General features: G+C 40.0%; 1 protein-coding gene across 1 annotated transcript in view; it reads left to right on the top strand.

The window, feature by feature from the left end:
* Nucleotides 1-24,735, top strand: part of cmip (c-Maf inducing protein) — a 63,573-nt gene that overhangs the window by 14,005 nt on the left and 24,833 nt on the right. The window contains exon 2 of the mRNA XM_030424810.1: nucleotides 14,896-15,021. Within this exon, the coding sequence (XP_030280670.1) occupies nucleotides 14,896-15,021 (126 nt within the window). The remainder of the gene's footprint in view (nucleotides 1-14,895; nucleotides 15,022-24,735) is intronic.

Genomic DNA, 24,735 nt, shown 5'->3' with positions numbered 1-24,735 from the left:
CAGCCTACTTGAAATGACGTCCCTAATGACGGCTCATTCATCTGTGGCCTTGCTACGCCACAATGAGATGTGAAACTTTGTCATAACAGCTTCCCTTTAAGTGTCAGTCTGGCTAATTCAGAGCCTCATTTGAATTGGCTTTCTTACAGTTTCTGTTTCTGTAACCCACATTCCTAAACTAACATTATGTTATATCTAATGCAGTACAAGGTTTGGCTGTTGTGCTATTTTTGTTACTTTAAACTGTAAAGAGGTTTTTTTAAACGTGAGAGAGTTCCTAGACCTATCAGTCAAACTAAGCCTGAACGCTTAAATTGCAGGATTACCTTTGTCAGTCTGCACAGTTAGAATGTGGAACAGTTTTGGAGTTACTACCCAATATCTCTGCACTTTAAGCAAAAAAGTTGACCCAAAAAATAAAATTCAGTCATTATCTACCCTTATGCCGATGGAAAGTAAGGTGAAGGCTTGTAGTCTATGAAACATCTTTGTGGGATGCACAGCAGAGCAGCATTGCAGCGCTATCCTTGACAACTGGAGTAGATGGCTGAAACGACAGAAAGAAAACAAAACACAAAACCAGATGGCTCCCTACAGCTTGTCTCTTGCAATCCAAGTATCCGGAAGCTCCGAAATCCCACTTTAATTGAAATGATTTATTATTGACAGCCTTGATGCATGGTCAAGCTTGTGCAACCATTTCAGACTGAATGCTTTTAGTTTTGCAGCTACCGTGAAGATTTCATCATCTAGAAAAGGGTGCAAATAAAGTCTTTTCAAATCAATTTAGACTCTGTGGACTTGCATCATGCTGTATGAGCTGTATGGAGACTCTTTCTTCTGTAGTCTTCTACTTAAGTTTGTTTGTAGCATGCTGCAACACTGCTTTGCATTGAAACTCCAGGAATGTTTTTTGGCATAGGAAACTTTACCCGATTTTCTGTTGGCATGGGGGAGAGCAGACAATGACTATAACTATTTTCTTTTCACTGTTTTTTTTAACATCATGCTCTGAAACGTTACTTGTTTCTTCCATCTGGTAGTGTGAGCTTGCTTGCTTTTCAGTTTATTACATACCTGTCCAGCAGTGCAGGCACAGATTGACTCTTGTCTGTGAACAATAAATTATACATATAGTTTTATATATTGAGAACTAGCAATGCTGCTTTAAGACATTTGTATGTAAGTAACTGAGCAGTAGAAAGATATTTTGGCCTGTACTCTGGCTTATGGATCTGTGTGTTTATGTGCATGTCTGCCATGTGTCACAATACCATACCCAAGCCTCTTTTTCAAATTAGTAGTTTGGACTAGGGCTGCTCAATTAATCACAAAGTAATCGAAATTGCAAATATTTTACAAAGGTAAAATGTGTCACAAAACTGTTTTAATGAAATAATGTGGTGCTGTAGCGATGCTCTGGCCTACAAAGCTTGTGCTTCAGATGTAATAAAACAATTATTATTACAGTGTCTGGCAGAGACTGGGAGACATGCCTCCTTATCATGAGTTTCATAGTTTTTTAAGAACAATGAAGTTGTCTAGTCAAATTTAATCATCCATTATAATCATGAATTATATTGCGATATCTGTCAAAAAAATCGCAGTATCACTTTTTAAACACACACAAAGCACGGTGCATTGACACCACACAGCCACTGAACATACAGTAAGGAAATAAAAACGTGTCACTTACGCTGACAGAGATTTTCGTGGCCCAGGTAGTCCACTGTAAAGGGGGGGGAGATTAGTGTAACCCACGGCCGAGTGCCTGTTCTCGGCCGTCCTCTTGTGTCCACACCACCCTGGATGACCTGGTAGTCCGATGTACAACCAGAGAGAGGGAGGGAGCTCACTTGGCTACAAAGAATATTCTGTTTAATCAGACTACAATAGAGACAATAGTTAGTTATCTTACATCCAATTTCCTGTAGATTCAGTGTGGTGTTAAAATCGTAAAATTTGATGCACTGGATGACATGACATAAAATGACATGCAACTTTTAACTAAGAACTATTACTCATTACTTGATTTTGATTTTAGGTAAAATAAAGAAATTCATCATTTATGATGCAATAATTACATCATTCTGTGGAGCTTGCTGTTCAACCCACCACAGTTTATGTTTAAGGAGCTATTTAAGCAATTAATTAATCATTAAATTGATGTACACATTTTTAGCTTTTTAATATATATTCAAATATGAGATCTGCAGCACTTCCTCTGGATGAAATTGCAAAATCCAGGCTTACTTTTTCTCATGCAACTATAGCCAGATAAAGTATAAATGCATTTGTTTATATTCACCAGAGTACATGACATGACAAATACAATTACATACCAATACACAAAAATTGTAGGGTAAAACCCGGAAACTTCCTGTAATTTTGTCCCACTGACATTTTAAATGATTCCTACACCAATGCACAATACTGAATGTTGACCTGCTGCTGCAGTTTGTAGGCTTATTGTTCATTGTATCCTTCCTTGATAATTAGACCTACGTATGCAGATTCGGTCTGATTTACAGTTCTGTTTGGACTTCTGTTATATTTGGACCTAAGATCTAACACTACCATTTGCTGCGTAAGTAGTAGGCTGAGCTGATGTCACTTCCATAATTATTTTACTGTTGGTTTGGTTTACAGTGGGCTCATTTTTTCATGTGATTTTTTGTTTACTGTTGCAATCTTTGTAGGGGTTGCTGGTCGATTGTTATTGCTGTTGTTTGAGTTGTTGCAGTAGTTTCTGTTTTACAATTGGGCCATTTTAGGCCTGGTTGCTGTTGCGGATTGGTTGTTGTGGTAAGTTGTCACAGATATTGTGCGTTTAGTTGATACTGATGTCATTCTGTATGGTTGCTTAGTATTAACTTTGGCCACATTGCAAGGACTCTTCACTGTTTAGTTAAAAGTCTATGATAGTCAACTTATCAAATTTGGAAGGCTTTTATTGCGTTAGTTAGCTGGGTTAGCCATCCATTCCATCCAGACTGTGATCTCAGAGCACCAGAACTTGGCGATGACTTTAGAAGATTTCTCTGCAACACAACACATAGATGATGTAATGTTGAAAGAGATTTATTTTCACATTGTGTTTATAATTTTAGATTTATTTCATGTTCAAGATGTAGATGTTCAATGCAAATACTTTTATACTGCCCCTGTAATACATTCAATTAAAAAACATCAACCACAGAATGTGAAGATACAACAGTGTTGACATTATATCAAAGACAGCTATGTACTGTTGCAGCGACATCTACTGAGTATTAAGTTAATCAGCTAGCCTCGACCATTTTTGACCTCATGAGGCGACAAAGCAGTGAGTTTGCTAGTTAGTCTAATAAGTAAACAAATAAATTATATATTGGCATTCAAGCAATTTAGGAACCGGAGCCCCTGGCCCTATATGATTCTTATAATATATGGTCATTTGATTAATTGCAATCTTTTTTGGTCATGTCTACTTACACTCTGTAAATAAACTGTGGAGGATTTTTTGTAAACTAATAGCTGTGTTCACATTAACTTTAAAATGTGTGTGTGTGTGGCAGCATTTCTTTCAGCATTATCACCGCCAACTAACTCATAGACTGTTGATATAAGCCTGCCAATGGCTAACTACCAAGATTCAATTTCATAACCCCCCTTCTCTGTATAAAACACTCCTTTATGCTACACACTAGCCTGTTGATAATGATACCAACCTAAACAAGCTAACAGCTTCCTATTCCTTCCTTTGTAGGAATGGAACCATGTTAAGGCTAGTTTGGCTCACCTCAACATGTGCCAAGCAAGTCCCACAATTCAAATCCCAACAAGCAACAAATTATTACATTATCGAAGAACTAAACAGCAAATTCTTACTTTCAAAAATAGATTGAACAATTGTGAAACTGTCGACGATCGTATAACCAACTAACCATTTTGTAGTACTGAGATAGGGTCTCATATGATTGGATTGCATCATTGTTTTTTTGGACATACAGTGTTATGCAGTCTTGATAACAGACATAGCTGTAATTTGTAGAAGCTGTCATTAATTTCTTGCATTGAGGGAGTCAAGACTTAGACATAGAAATGTTTGGCTGTGGATGTTTCTGTAACAGTGTTTTCACAGAAAGTAACAGTGTCAAACCACAAAGCAGCATCACCAAACAGCTAACTCAACAGAAGTGCTCTCTATCCTATACTCTGTGCAGGCCTACAAGCAAGCTGACAAGGATGCACCTCAGCTGTGTTTTTGTCCTCCAAGTTTATGGGCAGCAGTTTTGTTGTTCCCTCCCAAAGCAAGAAGTAGAGCAGCTCAGGTTCAGGGAACTCTACTCCTTAATGCCCGACAACATCATAGACAAATTCAGTGGTGTGGTTAAAACCTTGAACAGACATTTTTCTCTTTGTGTATGATCAATCTGTTAGCCCCAGCCAAGGTCTTTGAACAAAAAGTTCACATAACCTCGGACACCCTTTACAACTGGATCACTGCTAAATGTCCTTTTGTTTCGGATTATTGGCAAATATGAAACAGAGGATCTGAAATGATAACGCTTGCTTAATGATAGGAACAGGAAGAGATATGCACTCAAATAGCCTCTTACTGACTGTTATCTGCCATCAGCAGGAGGGTTGTTGTTGCTCTGTGTGATGCAAACAGAGTGAATGCAAAAGACCATGGAGACTTCCTGCAAACCAAACCTTAATCAGTGTCCAATTTATTTGTTTTGCTTGATGTTCTTACATCTTGCCTTGTTACACACTTAATGTGTTATAATTTGTAACTTTGCTGCTTTATCACATAGGGGTGTGCCAAAATATCGATACTACGATATATATCGCGATATTTCGCCTTGAGGTACGTTATCGATACACTGGTGCCAAATATCGATATTTAAAAATGTAAAAAAAAATATATATAAAAAAAATATATTTATTTATTTATTAATTTATTTTTTTTGGCCCACCACCACCACCCCTCTTCGGAGGACAGCTTTATCTTTATTCAAACATAGGTATACAACCAAATAAAATTTTAAAAATGGTTTAAGTAGCTCTGAAACCCACACATACATAGATATTAATGATAGTTGTAGTCAGTGTGTGTGTTAAGAACAGTCACTGTGCAATATACTCTTTGTTTACTTGGCTGTCATTCATGTGAAATTGATTGACAATGTTTTGTAATTCCTGTGAAATGGATTCAGTGCAGTCAATAAATTCTGAATTTCTTCAGTGACACAGATATCGTGATATATCGTGGATGAAATTTCTTGCAATATATCGATTATCGCAGAATCGCTGTATCGTGATATTATCGTTATCATGGGCAAAATATCGTGATAGTGTCGTATCGCGAGGTACCTGGTGATACCCAGCCCTATTATCACAGCCAGAGTTCTTTTTTTAAGAATACGATTAGTTTTTATTATTAGGATAAACAGCAACGTTGGACCAATGTTACCAAGACGAGGAAGGGAAATAAAGGTTAAAAAAAAGTTTGGAGTAAGAAATAGGCCAGGGAAAGAGGTAGTAGAGGAGTAAAAAAAGTGCGTGAGAGGACAATAGAAGAAGGGATGTGGAGTAAAAACAGACAAGGATAGAAGGATTATATGGAGTTAGAATTTGAAGGGAGACGGAAAGGCATGAATGGTGAGAAAGGAATAAAAGGGAAAATAAGAGGAAGGGAAGAAAAAGAAGACATGGAGACAACAAATGAAGGGTGAAGAGGAGGGTGGGAGGATAAAGGTGCAGGAGAGAAATTAGATAGTCAAGGAAAGAAGAGAAAGAAAAGAGGACAGAGTGATGAAGGGGAAAAAGAGAAGAGGTGAGAAGGAAAACAGGGAAGAGATGAAGAGGAGACAATAATGGCAAGAAGTGGTTGATAAAGAAGGAGAGAAGGGACCAGATAAGGAAGGAAAAAGTACAGAAGGAAAGAGGGAAATCAATAAGGAGAGTAGCAGTCCAACAGTGAAAGAAGTTAGGTGTTCTATACAAGCCACTCTCAATATTAAAGGAGAAATAGTATTGTCTATCGTTCCAGGTATGTTCGTAGTGAACTGATCTTTAAAGTGTCCTTTTCCTTTCCTTGATCTTCTCAGTGCACTGACGCAGTCAGCAGGAGCTAAACACCTGATAGGTGTTCCCTCCAGACCTGCTGCTTCCTCTGCAGCTTATACTGATTCAGTCAGCTGTTTCACTTCCCAGTGTTCCTCCATCGCCTTACTCTACATCCGCTTTCTTCTGACTCATCAAAGGCCCAATTAGAAAGTTCTCCCTGCCCTGCAATGCTCAGTGAACATAACATATCAGTAGCTGATAGGCAGTGACTCAACTCAGCCTTACACCTGCAGGCACTCCTTCCAACAGCACGCCTAAAAGTTAAAGGAGCAGGCTGCTGTTTTTCTATATTTTCTATATTTAGATTTGCACTTGAGTCTTCCCTGGTTTTTTCAACTAAAGATGTACGCAGCGAACTGTCAGAATGTAAAAAAAAAAAAGAAAATGTTCAAATATAAAGGTCACCACATTTCTAACACAGCTAGGTATTTTAGTTTTTAGAAAATGTCAATTAAACAGGATCAAATTGTACATTTTTAGGGGACTATGTTCGGTGCTGAAATGTTATTATATTATATTATTAAATATGAAGTATTGTGCTTTTGTGAGTATTTCTGGTAGCAGGAAAGTGAATGCTGGATTGAGTCAAAAAATAATTGTAAAATACATTGCTGACTACAATCATGTTTGATACCTGCAGTCTCATCTTTTAACATTACAACATTATGTACTGTAGTATTCAAAGGACTACAGTACTACTATATCAGTGTTGTTTTCTAGAGGGTTTTTAAAAACATTGTATGCTTTCACACCTTACAGTCTTACCACTTACCACTGGTTTCCATTCTTATCTGTACAGATAAAAAGGGAACCTGCAGGGACAAAGAACTTGCTTTATTTTGGTCCTCATGTTTGCTTACTTGCCCTCTGAAATGAAATGTATACACGGTAATGACTGCCTGAAATGTCAGAAAATACACATTTAAACACCTTTGCGCATTAAAGGGATATTCCGGTGTAAGTTTAATCCATGGTCTAACACACTGTGAAACTGTGTTAGACTCCCTCTCGAGTCGATTACCGAGTGCAGTAGAGTCCCGCAGTAATGATCATCATTGTGCTGTGGAACTCTACTGCACTCGGTAATCGACTCACAGGGTTCCCCACAACAAGGAAGGCTTCTTGGGGGTTGAGATTTGTTTATCTATTCCGACAAATCCAGCAATGATATCAAATGTTTGATGCATTGAAATATGTGCTGGGACCCTGTTTCTAATGTTGCTGAAGTTTGGTGCTGTTCTGAGCATTATTTGTGGCTTTTTGATGGCGGTTTTATATTTGGACCCATTTACTGCAATGTATTGTTGTTGTGCGGTCGTTTCTGAGGATGCTAAAACTACGTTAGCTAGCAGTCTGCAAACTTTATCTCTGGAGAGGGAGTCTAACACAGTTTCATGGTGTGTTAGAACATGGATTAAACTTACACCGGAATATCCCTTTAGGAGATTGTTTTTAATGACGTGATAGTAAACGTAATTTGCAGTAAACGGTATAAGTCATACAAACATACTGGTCATTCACTATGAGGGGAAATATTACAGTAACATTCTTGTAGCCCACAAATGTATACAAATGTTATTTTTTATCAGCTGAAGGATGAAACCCTGAAATGAATCTCAACTCTACAAGGTGACATTTGATAGAAAGTTGTTCATGTCCTCCTTGTGTTGCGATCAGAGTTGGTGTCTCACATAAACATATATCTATCGTGACCTGCCCTCCTTGCTTTCATTTATCCTTCCAACATTGCCCACTGTCTGCTACTGGAACCAGAAAAAAACGCAACATGCATCTCCATCCTCTTGTTTCCATGGCAACTCAGTAGTGAGGAGAGGAGACAAGAGGAGCAGTGGCCTGCTCCAACCCACCTCCACGATGGAAAGCAGAACAGAAAGGGACAGAATGAGAAAAAAAAGAGACAACCGTGAGAAGGAAAACAGTCAGTTTGGAAACAGAAAGAATGAAGGACAGAGTCCTAGATGATGAGAGGAAAAGGGGGAGAGAGAGAGCCAGGTACAGGGAGGCAGGCAAACACTGCATGCTCTTGTGCAGGATGGGGTATCTATGGTAACCTCGGCTGGTTATCAGAAAATTGAAGCTCCTACTGTTTGTCTCCATTCTACTCTGCCTCAGCCTTAAAACACTATTTATCTCCTTCAGCACATAATTGCATATCTAGCTATTTGTCAGTTTTGTCGTGTAAGTGTGGTGTTTGCGTCCAACTCGAGCAAAAAAACGTGTTCAAAAACAGCACACACGCAGACAGAGAGACAGACAGATAGACAGAGACAGGGGCTGACGTTTACTCTTCCAAGGAAATGAGACATCACGCCTAGACCCAATATTTGCTGTGGACGTCGTCTGTAATGAAAATCCTGTAAGTGTGCAATTTCACAATAGGGGTTTTGTGTGTGAGGAGGGGGTGAGACAGAAAAGCCAGCTTGCTCAATCAGCAGTGGAGGGAGGTGTACATAAAGGAATGGCGTGTTGGTTGGGGGGAGGGCCGGAGGGGTCGGTTGCCTGTTTGCTCTATAGAGAGTGAGATGGAGGCAAATGCAGAGAACCACCTGTCTGCTCGACTACACTGCAGAGGGACGCTAGGGCGAAAGCAGCCGTTGCATGTAACTACTCAGATGTGTTCTGTTGAGCAGAGCCGTGACTGTGCGTGAGGAGGAGGCAGGAGACAGGCTGTTTATCTGTCTGAGAGCAGCAGCAGCAGCAGCGGAAGAAGGAGAAAAAGAAGGGAGGCAGCGGAGGACTGTTTACTGAAACACTGACTGTAGCTTGACAGCACCAGTTTATTCATATCATGATGAACATAATGATTTGCATGTCTTCCTCTGATGTGATGGACACTGTGCAGTTGATTGACATTCGTATCATGTATATGAGCAACACATTTCTCAACCAGTTTAAATGAGACAAACAGGTTCAAGTTCACATTATTCATTTGGGGCAGTTTGGCCAGATTTTTAGCTAAAAGTATAAGATAAAATAACACTAACAACAGCATTTGAAGAAACAACTGTATTTTGCAGAGATTTCTCCTCACTAACCCTGACCTCCCCTGTCTCCTGAGACTACTATGTACCTGTAGTATGTACCTCAAGAGGTGATAGCCCTTGTAGTTTCAGCTGGGAGATGTGTGTGTGTGGCAAGTTCTACAAAATGTCAATGAAATGAAATAAATATTTATGGGGCGCCCTGGTAGCTCGGTTGGTAGAGTATGCACCCCATGTACAGAGGCTGTGTCCTCACTGCAGCCACCCCTCCCATTTCAGCCTAAGAGTGAGTCACAGCAAGCAGTAAAGCTTCCCCCTATAGTTTAGAATTATAATTCTGGCCATTTCTAACAAACTACACATTTAATGTATTATTTATTTCATTCTAGAGTATAATTATTATAAATTTGAGCCTTTCCCTATCTGACAAGAATTTGATATTGGAATACATGGTTGAATATTAGCATTTTTATTAATTGTTAATATTGGCCACAGTTAGACAACTATTTTTCAAATAGTGTGCCATGGTTATATTTTACCATAGATTATGATTGAAATATACAACTATACAACAAGTAATGAATTAGTTTTTGATTAACTATATCCTCTAGTCGTGACCATTTGCTCCTAATACAGAGGCAAAATCTATACCCTGATAAATGCTTTAAAAACCCTTGAGGGAACTAAAAACTAAATGTGAAATGTGATTGGATAACACATGCTGCAGATTATTTCTATTTGGCACCTATATGAATACAGGTGGGCCTTGTAATTTTGGTCTGCCCTTTGGTTTGCCTTGGACACAGAAAGTTTGAAAACCACTGCTGCAGACATACTGCTGTTATAAGAACTTAACAACTTGCCAGACTTGTTCTGTATCCAAAATAATTCAGTGATTGCTGTGGATACAGTAGATGGCTGGAAATTCAGTGTTAACCTCTAACCTCAGTAACCTCTAAATAACATCAACTTGTCAAGATGGGAAACTAATGTGCGGAAGTTAGGGACTGTCTCAAAAGTCCCTGCAAATTGTAGTTCCCTTTTTGCTTAAAGCTTTGTGGTCAAAATGTTCCTACTAGCTATACAGGCTGTTAGGAGATCATACAACAACATACAATGTATAGTGGGATTTCTTTTTTTTCCTTTGGACTGACACAAGCTAGCTTTTCCTCCTTGTTTCCAGTCTTTTAGTAAACTAATCATCATCTTCTCTTACTCTTAGCAAGAACACTAAAAAAAGTATTTCCCAAAATTATTTGCACATGCAATGCCTGATTCAAGAGTACAAACTGAACACTGAATATTAAGGATGTACTGTATATTGGTTTGCCAGAGCACACTCAACTTAATATTCTTTGACAGTTTCATAATGAATCAACCATTTCCAAGACACAGGTCAACAACACTTAATTCACTTTTTTGTTTTTAACTTTTTATCTGATGGAAACCTGGTGTGTCCTAGGGTTGGGCGGTATGACGGTATTATACCGTGTGACGGTATAAAAGTGTCCACCGGTAGAGATTTAGCAATACCGTTTATACCGGAGAAAGAGCAGATGTCTGCGGCATCTCTCTAAGTCACTGTAGTTACACTGCCTCAACACACGGGGCACTGCAGGCACTGCAGCAGACTGCTCGGCGCGGTTGCATGAGCACGACGAAGAAGAAACAGCTTTACCGGGGTGATAACAATCCAGGGTTTTCCCTGCCATTATATGGCTTAGGCGCGGCGCCCAAGCATTTTTGCCTCCCGCCGAAGCAGGATTCTCCCCAGATGGTATACTCCGCGTGTTACGGTGACGAGCGTCCGTCCGTCCCCCGGTTAGCTCCCGGCTAACGGCTACGAGCGTCCGTCCGTCCCCCGGGTGACGGAGTTGATGACCGTCCGTCCGTCCCCCGGTTAGCTCCCGGCTAACGGCAACGAGCGTCCGTCCGTCCCCCGGGTGACGGAGTTGATGACCGTCCGTCCGTCCAACCCCCCGACTGACGTGAACGAGCGTTCGCACATTTTCTTTAAAATAATGTTATGCTGCTGTGAGCAAATAAAAATAAAAGAGGAAAATGATCAAATGCAACAGTATGATTATTTTAAGCCATTAATTGAATGTACAGGGGAGAAAAAACATACCGCGATATAAACCGTTACCGTGATATGAAATGACTCATACCGTGATATAAGATTTTGCTCATACCGCCCAACCCTAGTGTGTCCCCATCCAGTTCCCATTAGAAACAACAGTTTTGGTCTTACTCTCTTTTAAATTAAATGTCTTGGAGATCCACTGATGTATGCTATTGATTTTTTTAGGTAAAACTTCATTTTACAGGTGTGCAACATTCATGGCATTTCACAGATTTCAGTTTCTTTGAAATAACCACAATAATTACCTCAACATTAATTGAAAATTACCCTGATTACGATTCATCTGCTGTATAACAATAAGCAGTTGATAAATAGCTGGTAAAATCTTTAAAATCTATCCTAGAAACTACCAACTAGTTGATACATTACTTCTGTGTTGCTGTTCGCATTTTAATTTTTGAACTAGTTTCTATTTAATTGGTGAGACTGTAAATGGTTATTAAATGTGCTACAGTTTACTGATTTGCAGAAGTTAGGCATAAACTAGCTGGAAATGAATCCGCAACATTGAGTGGCCTGCCGAGGGGAAGTTAGACAGAAATGAAATGTCATGATCAGCAGAAATTAAGCAGAAACCAGCTAGTGGTTTCCTGGACATGTATTAAAGATATTACCAAATATTTATCAAATGCTTATTGGAAAATAACAGCATGTTATTATTAAATAAGGGTAAGGTAACTGTTCCTCAAACTTTGAGATGATAATCTATCTATAAATGCACGGAATCTCTGTCTGTCTGTGTGTGTGTGTGTATGTTTCTGTTGGTCAAATATCTCTGCGGATCAGGATCACACTGACCCGAGACTTTCAACATGGCTGCTGCGTGGTTCAGTGGTGTGCATCTAAGCATTTGTTTGGACTGCAATGATACCGTGAATAAATTATTTCATAAATGCTTTACAAATTCTGCCAAGCATTGTCCACCAGAGCAACCACAGTCACTTGCGCACCAGAGCCAATCACTGCAGAGCTCAAGCCCACGATATACCTGAAAAACAAGCGGATTTATACCTGCAGCGGCGCGAGCTGGACCGGGATTTTGCCGGCGGTTCGGTCCCGTTCTGTTCTGTTCTGTTCATCTAAACTGACTGTTGTGGATTAATGAGATGAAACGAGTCCGGACCGAGTCTGTTTGGGTCTGAGGCGATCCGGAGACGCGCGGACAAAAAATGGAATCGGAATCTGTGGATGTTCGTGTGTAGCTAGCTGCTAGCCGCTAGCCGCTAGCTACACGGCCCACCTCCCGAGGCGACGGACCGGAAGCATCGGCACGTCCAAAACCGGACCTAGGGTAAATAATGTCTGCCACGCTTTTTCGCGAACATTGCCGTCACGTTTGCTTTGTGTCTGGTGCAGGAAGAAACGGTAAAAACGGGCTTTTGTCACGAAAGTGTCCAAGCAGCAAGTTTGGTTGTTGAGGAACAGGAAGTTGTGGGAGGGACCAGGCGGATGATTGACAGGCAACGACGGTCGGACAGCGATATTGAGAGTTGAGAGATTTGTGACATTTAGCGTGTTTGGAGTGTGTAGTTAGTGTGTTACGTAGTGTTTGGTGTAGTGTGTTTAGTGTGTAGTGGAGTCGTTTTTTTGTTTAATGAGTCAGAATAATGAGGAGAAGCTGAATGTGGAGCAGGCAGTGCAGCTCTTCATTCAGCTGGAAGGAGCTCAGGCAGACCTGAGCATTGCCTGCATTTAAATGTAAATAGTTACATGTAACTTTGTACATTTTTTAAATTTATGCACAAATTTAGCAAACAACAATTCATATTTGCATTATAAGTAAAAAAAAAAATGTTAAACATATTTGTGGTTTTCACAGTAAAAAAATCTAACTTTTTCTACTTGGATTTTATGTTTTTTTTGTGATTTTAGGTCCATTGTGTTAATACAGTATGTCAAAATAAAAAAAATAACTGTACAGTCACACATGTGAGGTTGTGCTGAAAATAATGACACCAAGTAAATAGTTTTATGGTGAAATATAATGCAAAATCAAAAATAGTCAAAAACAGCCAATTATACCCTGGAATATCAGATTTCACAACAAACCTAAATATCCCTGACGTCCCACCTTCAAACACAGCCTCATTTGGCCATCCATGAAAAAGCTCCTTAACCTCCCACTTTTTATAGGAATACACTTTTCTTACGGGCACTGCACTAGTAGTGGTAATTTGGGATGAATTTTCTAGACTCATACAATGGAGTTGTTTACACTTCTATCATCTCTGCTATTGTCTCTATCTGTTACTTGGTGACACACTCGAGACCATTAAATCACACTTTAAAATCCATGTTTCTCTACAGATAACTCAGAATAGTAAGTATGTGAGACAATGATATTCTGAAATAAGATACAAAAAAATGTGAATACATTGCCTTTGTCTGTGAGGACTTGATGGCCATATCCAGCTGAGACATTCTCAATTCACTCGGCTGCAGAAGGTTTACTTTTCTCTTCCGTTTAAAGTTAAAAAGATAGGGTGCCCATTAGCTCAGTTGGAGGAGAGGCACCCCATGTGCAGAGGCCATGTTATCGCTGCAGCGGCCCAGGGACCTGTAGCCCTTTGCTGCATGTTATCCCCCCCCATCCTGAGCTGTCCTATCAAAAAAGGCATAAAAAGGACAAAAAAACTGAAAATATCAACCAGAGCATTCTTAGAACACTCTGAATTTCTCAAGTTTTCTAAATTTAAATGGCCTCAGAAAAATGAAATGTAAAAGAAAAAATGGTGCTGATACATGCCAGAGAGCATTGCTCTCTCATTGGGTGCAAAAGCCACTACATATGACAGCTGCAGGGCCCATTTGTGTGGATATATACAGTTGGTCTACCAATAACAATAATAAGTACTAAGTCATTTAGTGACGCTCATGTCTGGGAAATTAACTGGTGATTCATTTACTGCCATTTCTGCATTACTGATGGACACGTCTTATTATAGACATACTGTGGCATTAAACATTTCTCTTCAAACCTCTCCTGGAGGGGAAGATGTACAAGCTCGGTTTCCTTGTGGCTTTATGTCAGCCTCGTTATTTTTATCTGTTTAGGTTATTTTTTTCTCTCGAAAGACTCCTCTGTTCCTAAGTCCGGAAACTTGTGGTAATTTGTCAGCATCTCTGTAATCATTTTGAGACAAGCAAACAGGTTGTGGCCTGTCACTCTGTTGCATCTGCTTTCAGCTCTCACAGTGGTGAGACTGGGATCAGAGCCCTGTGCTTGTGTGTGTGTGTTTGTGTGTGTTTTTTAATTAAAGCCTAATGAACAATGTCTTATTAGGTGATGTTTGTATGTTTGTGTGATTAATGCTTTTGCTAAATTGATTTTCCACTTTGTTTCACGATTCAATGGTTGTTCACTTGGAACTACGTCAAATGTCACCACAGTTGATGAAGACTACTCTGTGTACTGTATAACAGCATTGGCCATGCAGTGTTTGGAGGTTTTGTTTGGCTTTGTGTTTACCCAGGGCAGGTTAGCTTAGGATATGTTTCTTTTTGTCTTTCCAGTGGATTGCCAGTAAAATGAATACCTTTTACTCCTCTGGCTCTGTTTACATTTAAAATAAATACTGTAAGTGTAAGATAGCTGCAGACTAATTTCTTTTTCACTTTCTCTCTCCTCTGCAGCCCACTGGTTATATGGAGACGTCATTGTCCTACAGCTCCATAGAGGACCTGCAGCTCCTCTCATGGGACAATGCTCCAAAGTACTGTGTCCAGCTCAGCTTCCCTGGTGGCACTGTCCTTCTGCAGGTAATCCACGTGTCAACAGCTGTTTTCTGCATGTTTAGTACACTATATATGATGGTCTTTGTAATCAGTAGGGATGTAATGATAAACAGAATCTCGGGTGATAAAAAAATGCCGCAATATTGTTGTGGGACTGTGATATTGACCAATCTATCATGTGGTTAATTTGCTTGTAAAGTTCATGGATCAAACAAGGGAAATCAGTATGAACACATTCTACTATGGCAACTTGTCATTTAATATTTGTGTTTGGATAACAAAGGATGCAATCATACCCGCCCTACTCCACCTCTGGATAGATGGTTTCGTTCTCAGTGCGTGACTCAAACTGCTATCTTACACAGATGTCTGTTTTTGGCGATGTTTGAGCTGTAGTAACTAGGGATGTCCCGATCAGGTTTTTTTTACCCCAATCCCGATCCGAGTCCTTTAATATTTAGTATCTGCCGATACCGAGTCCTGATCCGATACTTAGCCTTAACTAATATTTTCCAAGACAATACAGCTGCATTAAAAAAAAAGTACCTGCATCTAAGCTGTTCCTCAATAGGTTTTTATTATTTTGTTGAAACAAAGTATATACTTTCATATGGCTCTTTCTTATTCTGCATATGCTATTACAACATTGGCCTCCACCTTCCTTGTGTTAGCAGGTGAGTGTGTGACGCTGCATTGTGACAGCAGACCCTCGTGTACAGCCAGCTGAAGTGTGTGTGAGATGCAGCTCACGCTTGGTACCTCCATATCATCCTTTGCTTATTTCATGTACTTTACGTTGTCACATAAAATGGCGTGGACACGTTGCTTGTCTATTAACGCGTTCAGCATCTCCTGGATTGCCTGCTTTACATGCTGTGCTGTATGAGACCCACGAAACTAGTGCGCATATACCGGCATGTTGTAACTCGAAAGTGGAATAAATGTAATGCAGAGATGGTAGGGCATACCGGGGATTCAAAAACTCCAGGTGACGAAGAAAACCCTGATCCTATACCACGGAGATGAGCTGGTTTCCCAGAGCGATTAATTTGATGACCCTCTCTGTATTATTTGTGGACATGTCGCTGAGGATATTTGTCATAACTGAAAGTATCCGCGACTGTTTGCTGCTTTGGTCTCCTTGCCTGTACTCTCAAGTGAACACGTTGTATTCTTTGAGTGTTTGTTTTTATATGCCGTATCAAATGAGTAGTATTAAATGCAGCTCCGCGAAACGGCCGTATAGCAGATGTTACATGTCGCCGTTGGACTGCTTTCGCTTTCTAATTGACGTTATTTCCACACTGCAGACATGTTATCCACAGGTTTGCCAGAGTAACGCCATGCGCGCATCTGCGTTCTGCCACAAATTGTGCTCTGACGTTAAAAAAAAAAAAAATCGGGCTTGGGTCCACGTTCAAAATTGCCGATTCCGATCAGCGGAAAAATGCCCAGATCGGCCCAGATCCCGATCCTACAGATCTGATCGGGACATCCCTAGTAGTAACACTCCCACCTCTTCACTCATTCTCCGGAGCTGCTTTTTGCTACAAGGGTGACTCTAGTCTCGTTAGGTGGAGCAAGCAGGCTGATGGTCTGCTGGAGCGGGCTGCCATACCTCTGCTCAACCACCTGTCCTGTCTGCATCACCTAATGAGCCCAAAGGCGCTGCAGCTGTGGCAGCCATGCGGTATGTTTACCATCTGGGAATCTACGGCTCACAATCCAGTGCATCAGCTCGACAACTGGCTGTTTGTTTTTACATACCAACTGCGAGAGAAACACAATGCCATTACCACCAGACAACCACTGAACACAGTAAAAAAAGAGTAACATATCAGTTACTCTCATGCATGTTTGGGGTTTTGTCATGCTGAATCCTGGGTATACAGTATCTCACAAAAGTGAGTACACACTTCACATTTTTATAAATATTTTATTATACATTTTCATTGGACAACACTGATGAAATGACACCTTGCTACAATGTAAAGTAGTGTACAGCTTGTATAACAGTGTAAATTTACTGTCCCCTCAAAATAACTCAACACACAGCCATTAATGTCAGAACTGCTGGCAACAAAAGTGAGTACACCCCTAAGTGAAAATGTCCAAATTGGGCCTTTCCCCCCTCCCCCAGTGTCATGTGACTTGTTAGTGTTCCAAGGTCTCAGGTGAGAATGTGGAGCAGGTGTGTTAAATTTGGTGTGATCGCTCTCACACTCTCTCATACTGGTCACTTGACTAAGATAAACTTATTTGGTTCAGATGGTGTCAAGTGTGTGTGGCAGCAACCAGGTGAGGAGTACAAAGACAAGTGTTTCTTGCCTACAGTCAAGCATGGTGGTGGGAGTGTCATGGTCTGGGTCTACGTGAGTGCTGCCGGCACTGGGGAGCTACTGTTCATTGAGGGTACCATGAACCCAACATGTACTGTGACACACTGAAGCATGATCCCCTCCCTTCGGAAACTAGGCCTCAGGGCAGTATTCCAACATGATAACGACCCCAAACACACCTCCAAGACAACCGCTGCCTTGCTAAAGAAGCTGAGGGTAAAGGTGATGGACTGGCCAAGCATGTCTCCAGACTTAAACCCTATTCAGCATCTGTGGGGCATCCTCAGACAGAAGGTGGAGGAGCGCAAGGTCTCTAACGTCCACCAATTCTGTGATGTCATCATGGAGGAGTGGAAGCAGATTCCAACGGCAAACTGTGAAACTCCGGTGAACTCCATGCCCAAGAGAGTTAAGGCAGTGCTGGAAAATAATGGTGGACACCAGGGACGTTGCTAGGAGTGCAAAACATCCGGGGCTTTAGCCTCAGTTACCTTGAAAAAGTAATCTGATTACTGATTACTCCTTTAAAAAGTACAGCCAGCACAGGGTGTACAACAAACCTTAACATTCTCATCTTTAGCTGACACAAACTGAAACTAATGACTGTATTTCCAGCTAGAAACTGCTTTGTGTGGCTGCTTGGTGTTACACGTGAGTTGTCCTCGTGCTGAAAACGTGACTTGTCGCATACATGACATCACTCCTCGAGACGCAAGAAGAAAGCAAATATATATACATTTTTACTAAGGAGAATGACAAAAGTAATAGTAACACACAGTGACTTCAATGAGTAACTTTAATCTGATTACTGGTTTGGAAATATTAACGCATTAGAGTATTCATTACTGAAAAAAAGTAGTAAGACTAGAATAAAGCATTACCTGCATCCATGCCTGCAGATAGAGTCTTTTTTTCTCATATGTCATATTTTGATTACAAATAAAGCTAATTTCCCTTCACTATAGGCCCAGTGAGTAATGTTTACATTAAAGATATTGTAGCCTGTAATAAGACCTGTGCTGTGTGCATAGGCTATTAGAGCAGGTAGAACATTCCCTATTATAATAACTGCATTAGGCCTATAGTAGGCTTTGTAGGGTATTAAGAGAAAAAAAGAGTCATTTAATAGAGACTACACACCCAGACTACACCAACGACCATACTTCCACACAGCGGGCAAAATTAGAAATTAAAATAAGAACAATAACACATGTGCCTACCCGGTGTCAAGATGACCATATAGAGGTTGAATTCATGGCGGGACTGCTGAATCTGTGCAAGCAAGCATCCCTGCTCCTCCTCAGAGGTTGAGGGAGATGATGTCTCACTCTCCACGTCTTCTTGCTCTGGCTGCCACTTTTTGTTTCTAAAGAACCTCTGAATATCCATAGTAACTAACTACTACAAACGCTGCAATGGTACTAAACAGTAGGCTAATAGATGTAGGCTTTGGTAATATCAGTGACACATAGAGGGGTAAAAAATAACACTGATGTTGAGTTTGTAACAAATTATTCAGCCCTAATATGGGCATATGCCATGGGAAAGCCAGGTCAGCTTCTGCGCAATTTTTGCTGGTGACAATGTTGCATTTGTGGCTGCTGGCTGTTCTATATCTAACCACATAAAAACCTCTGGGGCTATTTTCATCATTAGACAATTATATTAGATTTTTTCTTTCTTTTTAAGTCACAGAGATCCAGGGCTATTCCCAAAACATCCGACCCCGAATGCCCAGGTCTGATGACGCGCCTGGTGGACACACAAAATATTGACACTTTGGGCACAATTTGGACATTTTCACTTGGGGTGTACTTACTTTTGTTGCCAGCGGTTCAGACATTACATTCCCGTTATTTTGAGGGAACAGTAAATTTATACTGTTATACAAGCTGTACACTCACTACTTTGCACTGTATTGAAGTGTCATTTCTTCAGTGTTGTCCCATGAAAAGATATGATGAAAAAATGTGCAGAAATGTGAGGTGTGTACTCACTTTTGTGAGATACTATATCAGCAGTGCAACAAAAACAAAACAAATACATGATCTCTGACTGAAATTGCCGGTGTAATCCGGCATTAATTATGGGGCACCAGATCATTTAAGTATAAACTTTTAAAGTTCATTGTATCCACTAGGGCTGAACGCTATGGACAAAATTTCATATCTCGATATTCATGCCAGATATCTCGATATCGATACGATACGATATGACTACGGGTTCGGTGAAAACCAAGCATTTTTCAGAATAATAAAGAGATTATTTTAAGCCATATACAAATGGTTGATAGAGAAATCTTTACCAAATAATCACAAACTCACTACAGAGACAAATATATTTGAAGTAACAACAGTGAAGGGAGGGAGAAGATCAAACGAACTATGTGCATTTTTACAAGATGAACGATGACATCCTAATCTGGAGAGAAAGAGTGAGAGTGAAGATCGAGACTCAGCAGCTTCAGGTTATCGCTGGTAAAGTACCAGTGGAATTTAGAAAGACTAAGAAGTCAGAGAATTAACGGATCAAAACAGAGTAGACGGCAGCTATACGGTCTCAAATCCACAGAGCGAGCGGCTGCAGCGTCCGCTCCTGCTGCCCCAGCCAGCCCCCCCACTTACACCTGCCGCCTGCTGCCGGGTGAGAGGACAGAGAGCCGGCGCTGCTGCAGGGGAGCCGCAGACTGCTATGACTCTCAGCAGCAGGAGAATTACAATATAATATATTTCTCGCCTTTCCCCTGATGATCTGAATAAGTCGCTAAATTTGTTGCTAGTCGCTTTTTAGAAATAAAGTCGCTAAGAGGGTCTGAAAAGTCGCTAAACTAGCTAGAAAGTCGCCAAGTTGTGTGTGCGTCTCAGTCTCAGTCTCCGTCTCCCTCACTCCCGCCCTCGTATGTTTGTCATTGGTTAGCTTCAGCTGTCGATCCACAGCAAGCATGAAATAAGGTTTGTGGTTGGCTGGCCTTAGAGGTGCATTCAAGGGCAATCGTAAAAAGGACGTTTGTTGCGACTGCCGGAGCTGTACGTGCAGGGCGAGCGGGGTAATCTATATCGTTTATATCGTTGCTTTTTCGATATGAATATCTTGAATGTTCATATCTAGATATAGATACGATAACGATATATCGTTCAGCCCTAGTATCCACTATCCACAATGTATCCATGATTGAATATCTGGGGACAAAGCATAGGACTGCCTGATAACTGATCACTGTTTGGTCAGTGGCCTATGGTAATGGATCAGAATGCTATTAATAAGCTATCCCTATATTAGGAACTTGGATCCTGATTGCTCCCTGTAGGTATGTTTTTCAAAGGGTGGATTAGTGGTGAATTTGGTTTGTGATACTATTAGGATCAAAATAGTGCGAGTGTAATGAATCAGACTCAGTACAGTCCTGGAACCTATCACCTTACACCATGTACTTTCTGAGCTCTGAGAAACTTCTCTGAATTCCTGAGAAAATGTCCTAGCCACATTAACCAGAGCCATTGAGTGAGCACATTAGGTACTGTTACCCATTAGCCCAATTGCCTCTGATACACAATTCAATCCATTATGGGGGTCAACAGTGCCAATGGCTGCTGCCAGCTGTTTGGACCACTGCCAAGACAATTATGTTTGTGGTTCAAAGGAAAATATGAGCTGGTTTCCATACACACTCCAAGACATGAATTTCTGGCTATGGAAAGAAGCTTTGGAAATGATTTCACTGTCATGGAAAACTGAGGATGGTAAAGGTTTCGAGATCAAGATAGTAAGTCAATCTGAAAAACTCAGTGCAGCACAGTTTTTAGGGCAACGCTGCGCAACTTCCTGTTTGGCTTTCAGAGCAGCAAAGACAAATTGATTTCCGGTGTGTAATGTTAAGCAGAGCTTACAGAGCTAACTGAGATGTAGCAGGGTCCATTTCTAAATTACGTGGTATCGGATCGGTGCAGAGACTCGCCAGTACCAATACCTGCATTGTTGGCGTTATCAGCAGCATTTCTGATCCTGTTTCGGAATCGGAACAACTCTGTTGTTGTATGTTGTAGTGACAGCTAACTATCCTCTAGCACACCCAGCTAATGTAAATGGTCATGCAGTGGGTGATAGGGGTCACACATAAAATAATATCTTGTTTGTAGGGGTGTGCATCTCTCTCTTATAAGAAGATCTGAATTGTATCTAGATACATGGGCTATGATACAATTCAGGTATCATACTTTGTAATATGGACTGATTCTGTACAACTCTGTATAATTCGATACAACCAGATACAATTCTTTGTTTGGTATAGACATTCATTTTCTAAATAAATAATAAAAGTGGCATTGCTTACCTTCAAGTAGACATATCATAAAAGACCAGGTAATCCTATTATGTGTATCTTTATCTTAATCTTCTCATACCTCAGCGTATAAAAAATCATCCTGGATCAGAGATAGAATTATCTTGTTGTCTAGATTTCAATGAGCAGGGTTTCTCTGAGCTGGATCTGTCTGCATTGGATCTCTCTGTACTGGATGTCACTGGCTGTCTGTATCCTCTGCTTCCTAGTACTAATCAGTGTATGAAATCACACCTGTGATTAAATTTCAGACAAAAGTATGTGATGTGTCTTGGACTGCTGGCCTCTGTGGAGCTTTGCCTACCTAACTACAACTTTCTTAGCGCTTTGAGGTCCACAGGTAGTGGTAGGGGCAATGCAATAGTGTATAAGAGCCATGTCAGCCGAGCTACATTTTCTTCTGTTTTTTTAATCTTTTCAGTGTGAAAAGTATCATTGTGTTGAATTTTTTAACTCGGACCTCCTAGACCTTGCACAGATTTTGTGAAGGAATTCTCTTAGCTGCTTTCCTCTGTTTTACTGAAGTCTGACAAGATCATTATGAAGGGTGATTTCAGCTTTCATAAACTAATAATCCATCTGATTCACTTGCCATTGACCCCTTAAACATTGCTATATCATTTAACCTTGTGTAACATGTTTCTGGTCCCACACATAACCGTGGGCGCACACTTGATCTGGTTTTCATGCATGGCATGACTCTCTGATCATGAAGGTATTATTTGTGACACAATTCCACAGTCTGTATTGGCTTCTGAGAAACAATTTAGACAGTCTTGCATCCTTGAAGAGCACTCTGGTGCTAAATTATCAGCTGTCATCTTAATTTTATCTAACACACTTTCATTGTTGAACTCAACATTGAAACTGTTACCTGGTTTATATGAATTTATTCAAAGAAGGGACAATGCACATTTGTTAACATGAATGCCAGAGTCTATCATGTAAATGTGCCAAATTTAACCATACAGGTTAATTTTCAACTGCAACACCTAGCAGGTTGATTGGATTAGAAAAACAAACACAAACACAATGCATAAGCACAGCCAAGTCAAATAACACAACCTCTATTGCAGACAATGACAGCTGTCCCTGGCAGGTTGATGACATATGAAAACATAACGTATACACATATGAGAACAATTTATCATGTAACAAGTAGTTTAATGATCAGTGCTACTTAGCTCTGATATAATAGCGCCATTCAAAACCAGACCAGCCCCGGCTATCAATACATCCATTTGTATATGCACAATCCCATGAGACGCCATAAAATGGCCTGTAGGAAAGCTGAGTGGAAATGGAAAAAGACAAACCTCCATGTTCACTACCTTCAGGTGGTGGAGATATTAAACAGGCTGAATTAGCTCATCAGGTATGTGAGAGTTTCATATTTCACTAATCCAACAACAAAAAAAAAACTCCACATTTCTGATTAACACAATAAATCAGATTCGAACCTACTCCTGGATTCCTGACTAGTTTGTAAATGTCTTTGTTTGAGAGATCACTGGTCTCAGAGCAAACTTCACTCCTGTAGATTATGACTCCTTCTCAATAAATTCATTTAAATGCATTTATATATACCAAATCAAATGAATAAAATAAATTTAGGCATTAAATAATTTACAAGATGTTTAAATGTTACATGGAAAAGGACAAAATAAATGATTACATTTTGAAATGAATTAATGAATGAATTAAAGGGGAAAATAAATAGAAAATGAATGTAATACAAAGGTAAATAAATACACAGCAAAATTAAAGCAGACATATGAATTTAGGTCAGACCTGTAAATGTGAAGTTCTGAAAAGGGTCTTGAAACAATGATTAGGTTTTAAAAAACTTCACTCCTGTAGATTATGACTTCTTCCGTCTTCCGCCCTGTTTATATTATAATTGCTACATTTCTGAAAGAGGTCCAACCAGTGATTTTCCCCTGTCTTCTCCTTTTTTTCTTCCTTTTATTTCTAAAATTCTTTAAAAAAGTTGTCACTCATCAATTTCTCAAGCTAGTTGAAGGTCACAATATCTTTATTCAATTTAAATCATGTTTCTGCCAAAAATACAACTGAGACAGCTCTGCATCTTCATGCCTGCAGTCAATGGTAAATACCAGTGATCATGCTATTGTAATTTACAGTTTATGAACTGGTTTGGTATCTCTGATAGTTCGTTGAAATAATGTGCCTCATACTTGTCCGACAGACACTATCTATCTATCTGGTGTCCCTCAAGAGTCAATATTGGGTCCAATCCTGTTCTCCCAATACATGCTACCTCTAGGTGATCTGCTAAACTCAGCCTGTGATACATCTTACCTCTAAGAATCTTGGTATACTGTATGACTAACATTTGAACTTCGAACCTCACACTATTTAACGTGTCCAATCCCACTTAATTGAGTTCAGAAACCAATGCTAATAGCCAAACACATAGAATTTAGAGTACACACATTAATCGTTAAGACTACGTTGACTCCCTTGTGACAAGCATCACTCAGTCCCCATTAGCTTGTTTCAACTGGTCCAAAATGCAGCAGCAAGGTTGTCAACAAATGCTGGTCCTCAGCCACACATCACACCAGTCCTTGACTCCCATCAGTGGCTTCCAGGAAAGAACAGAATCAATTTAAAGATGTTGATTTAAAGATCACATATAAGGCTCTGCATAGTTGGGCACCTGCATACATAACAGAATTACTCAGCACTTTTTAGCGGTTGGCCTCTCCAGTCATCTGATCAGGGTGTATCTGTTCCCTCGTCACATTTCAGGTGACCATGCTTTATTGTTATCAAATATCATCAAAAACAAATACAGTCTGTATTGTATCTGCTTAATTGTTTTAAACATGCATTATTTATGTCTATTCAGTTAATCTGTAGTTTTCAATTAGTAACTTAAAAGTGCAGGTCTGGTTCACACATGGTGGATAGGCTTGTTGGCATTATTAGTAGCATCTTTTAAAAAGACAAAATGGCAACACTCAGTTTCGGAACATCCTGACACAATTTTAATATTTTGCATGAATATTATGCAAAAACAGTTGAACTCCTTCA

Source organism: Sparus aurata, chromosome 8 (genome assembly GCF_900880675.1).
Source record: "Sparus aurata chromosome 8, fSpaAur1.1, whole genome shotgun sequence".
NCBI lineage: Eukaryota > Metazoa > Chordata > Actinopteri > Spariformes > Sparidae > Sparus > Sparus aurata.
This window is presented reverse-complemented; position numbering and strand designations above follow the sequence as displayed.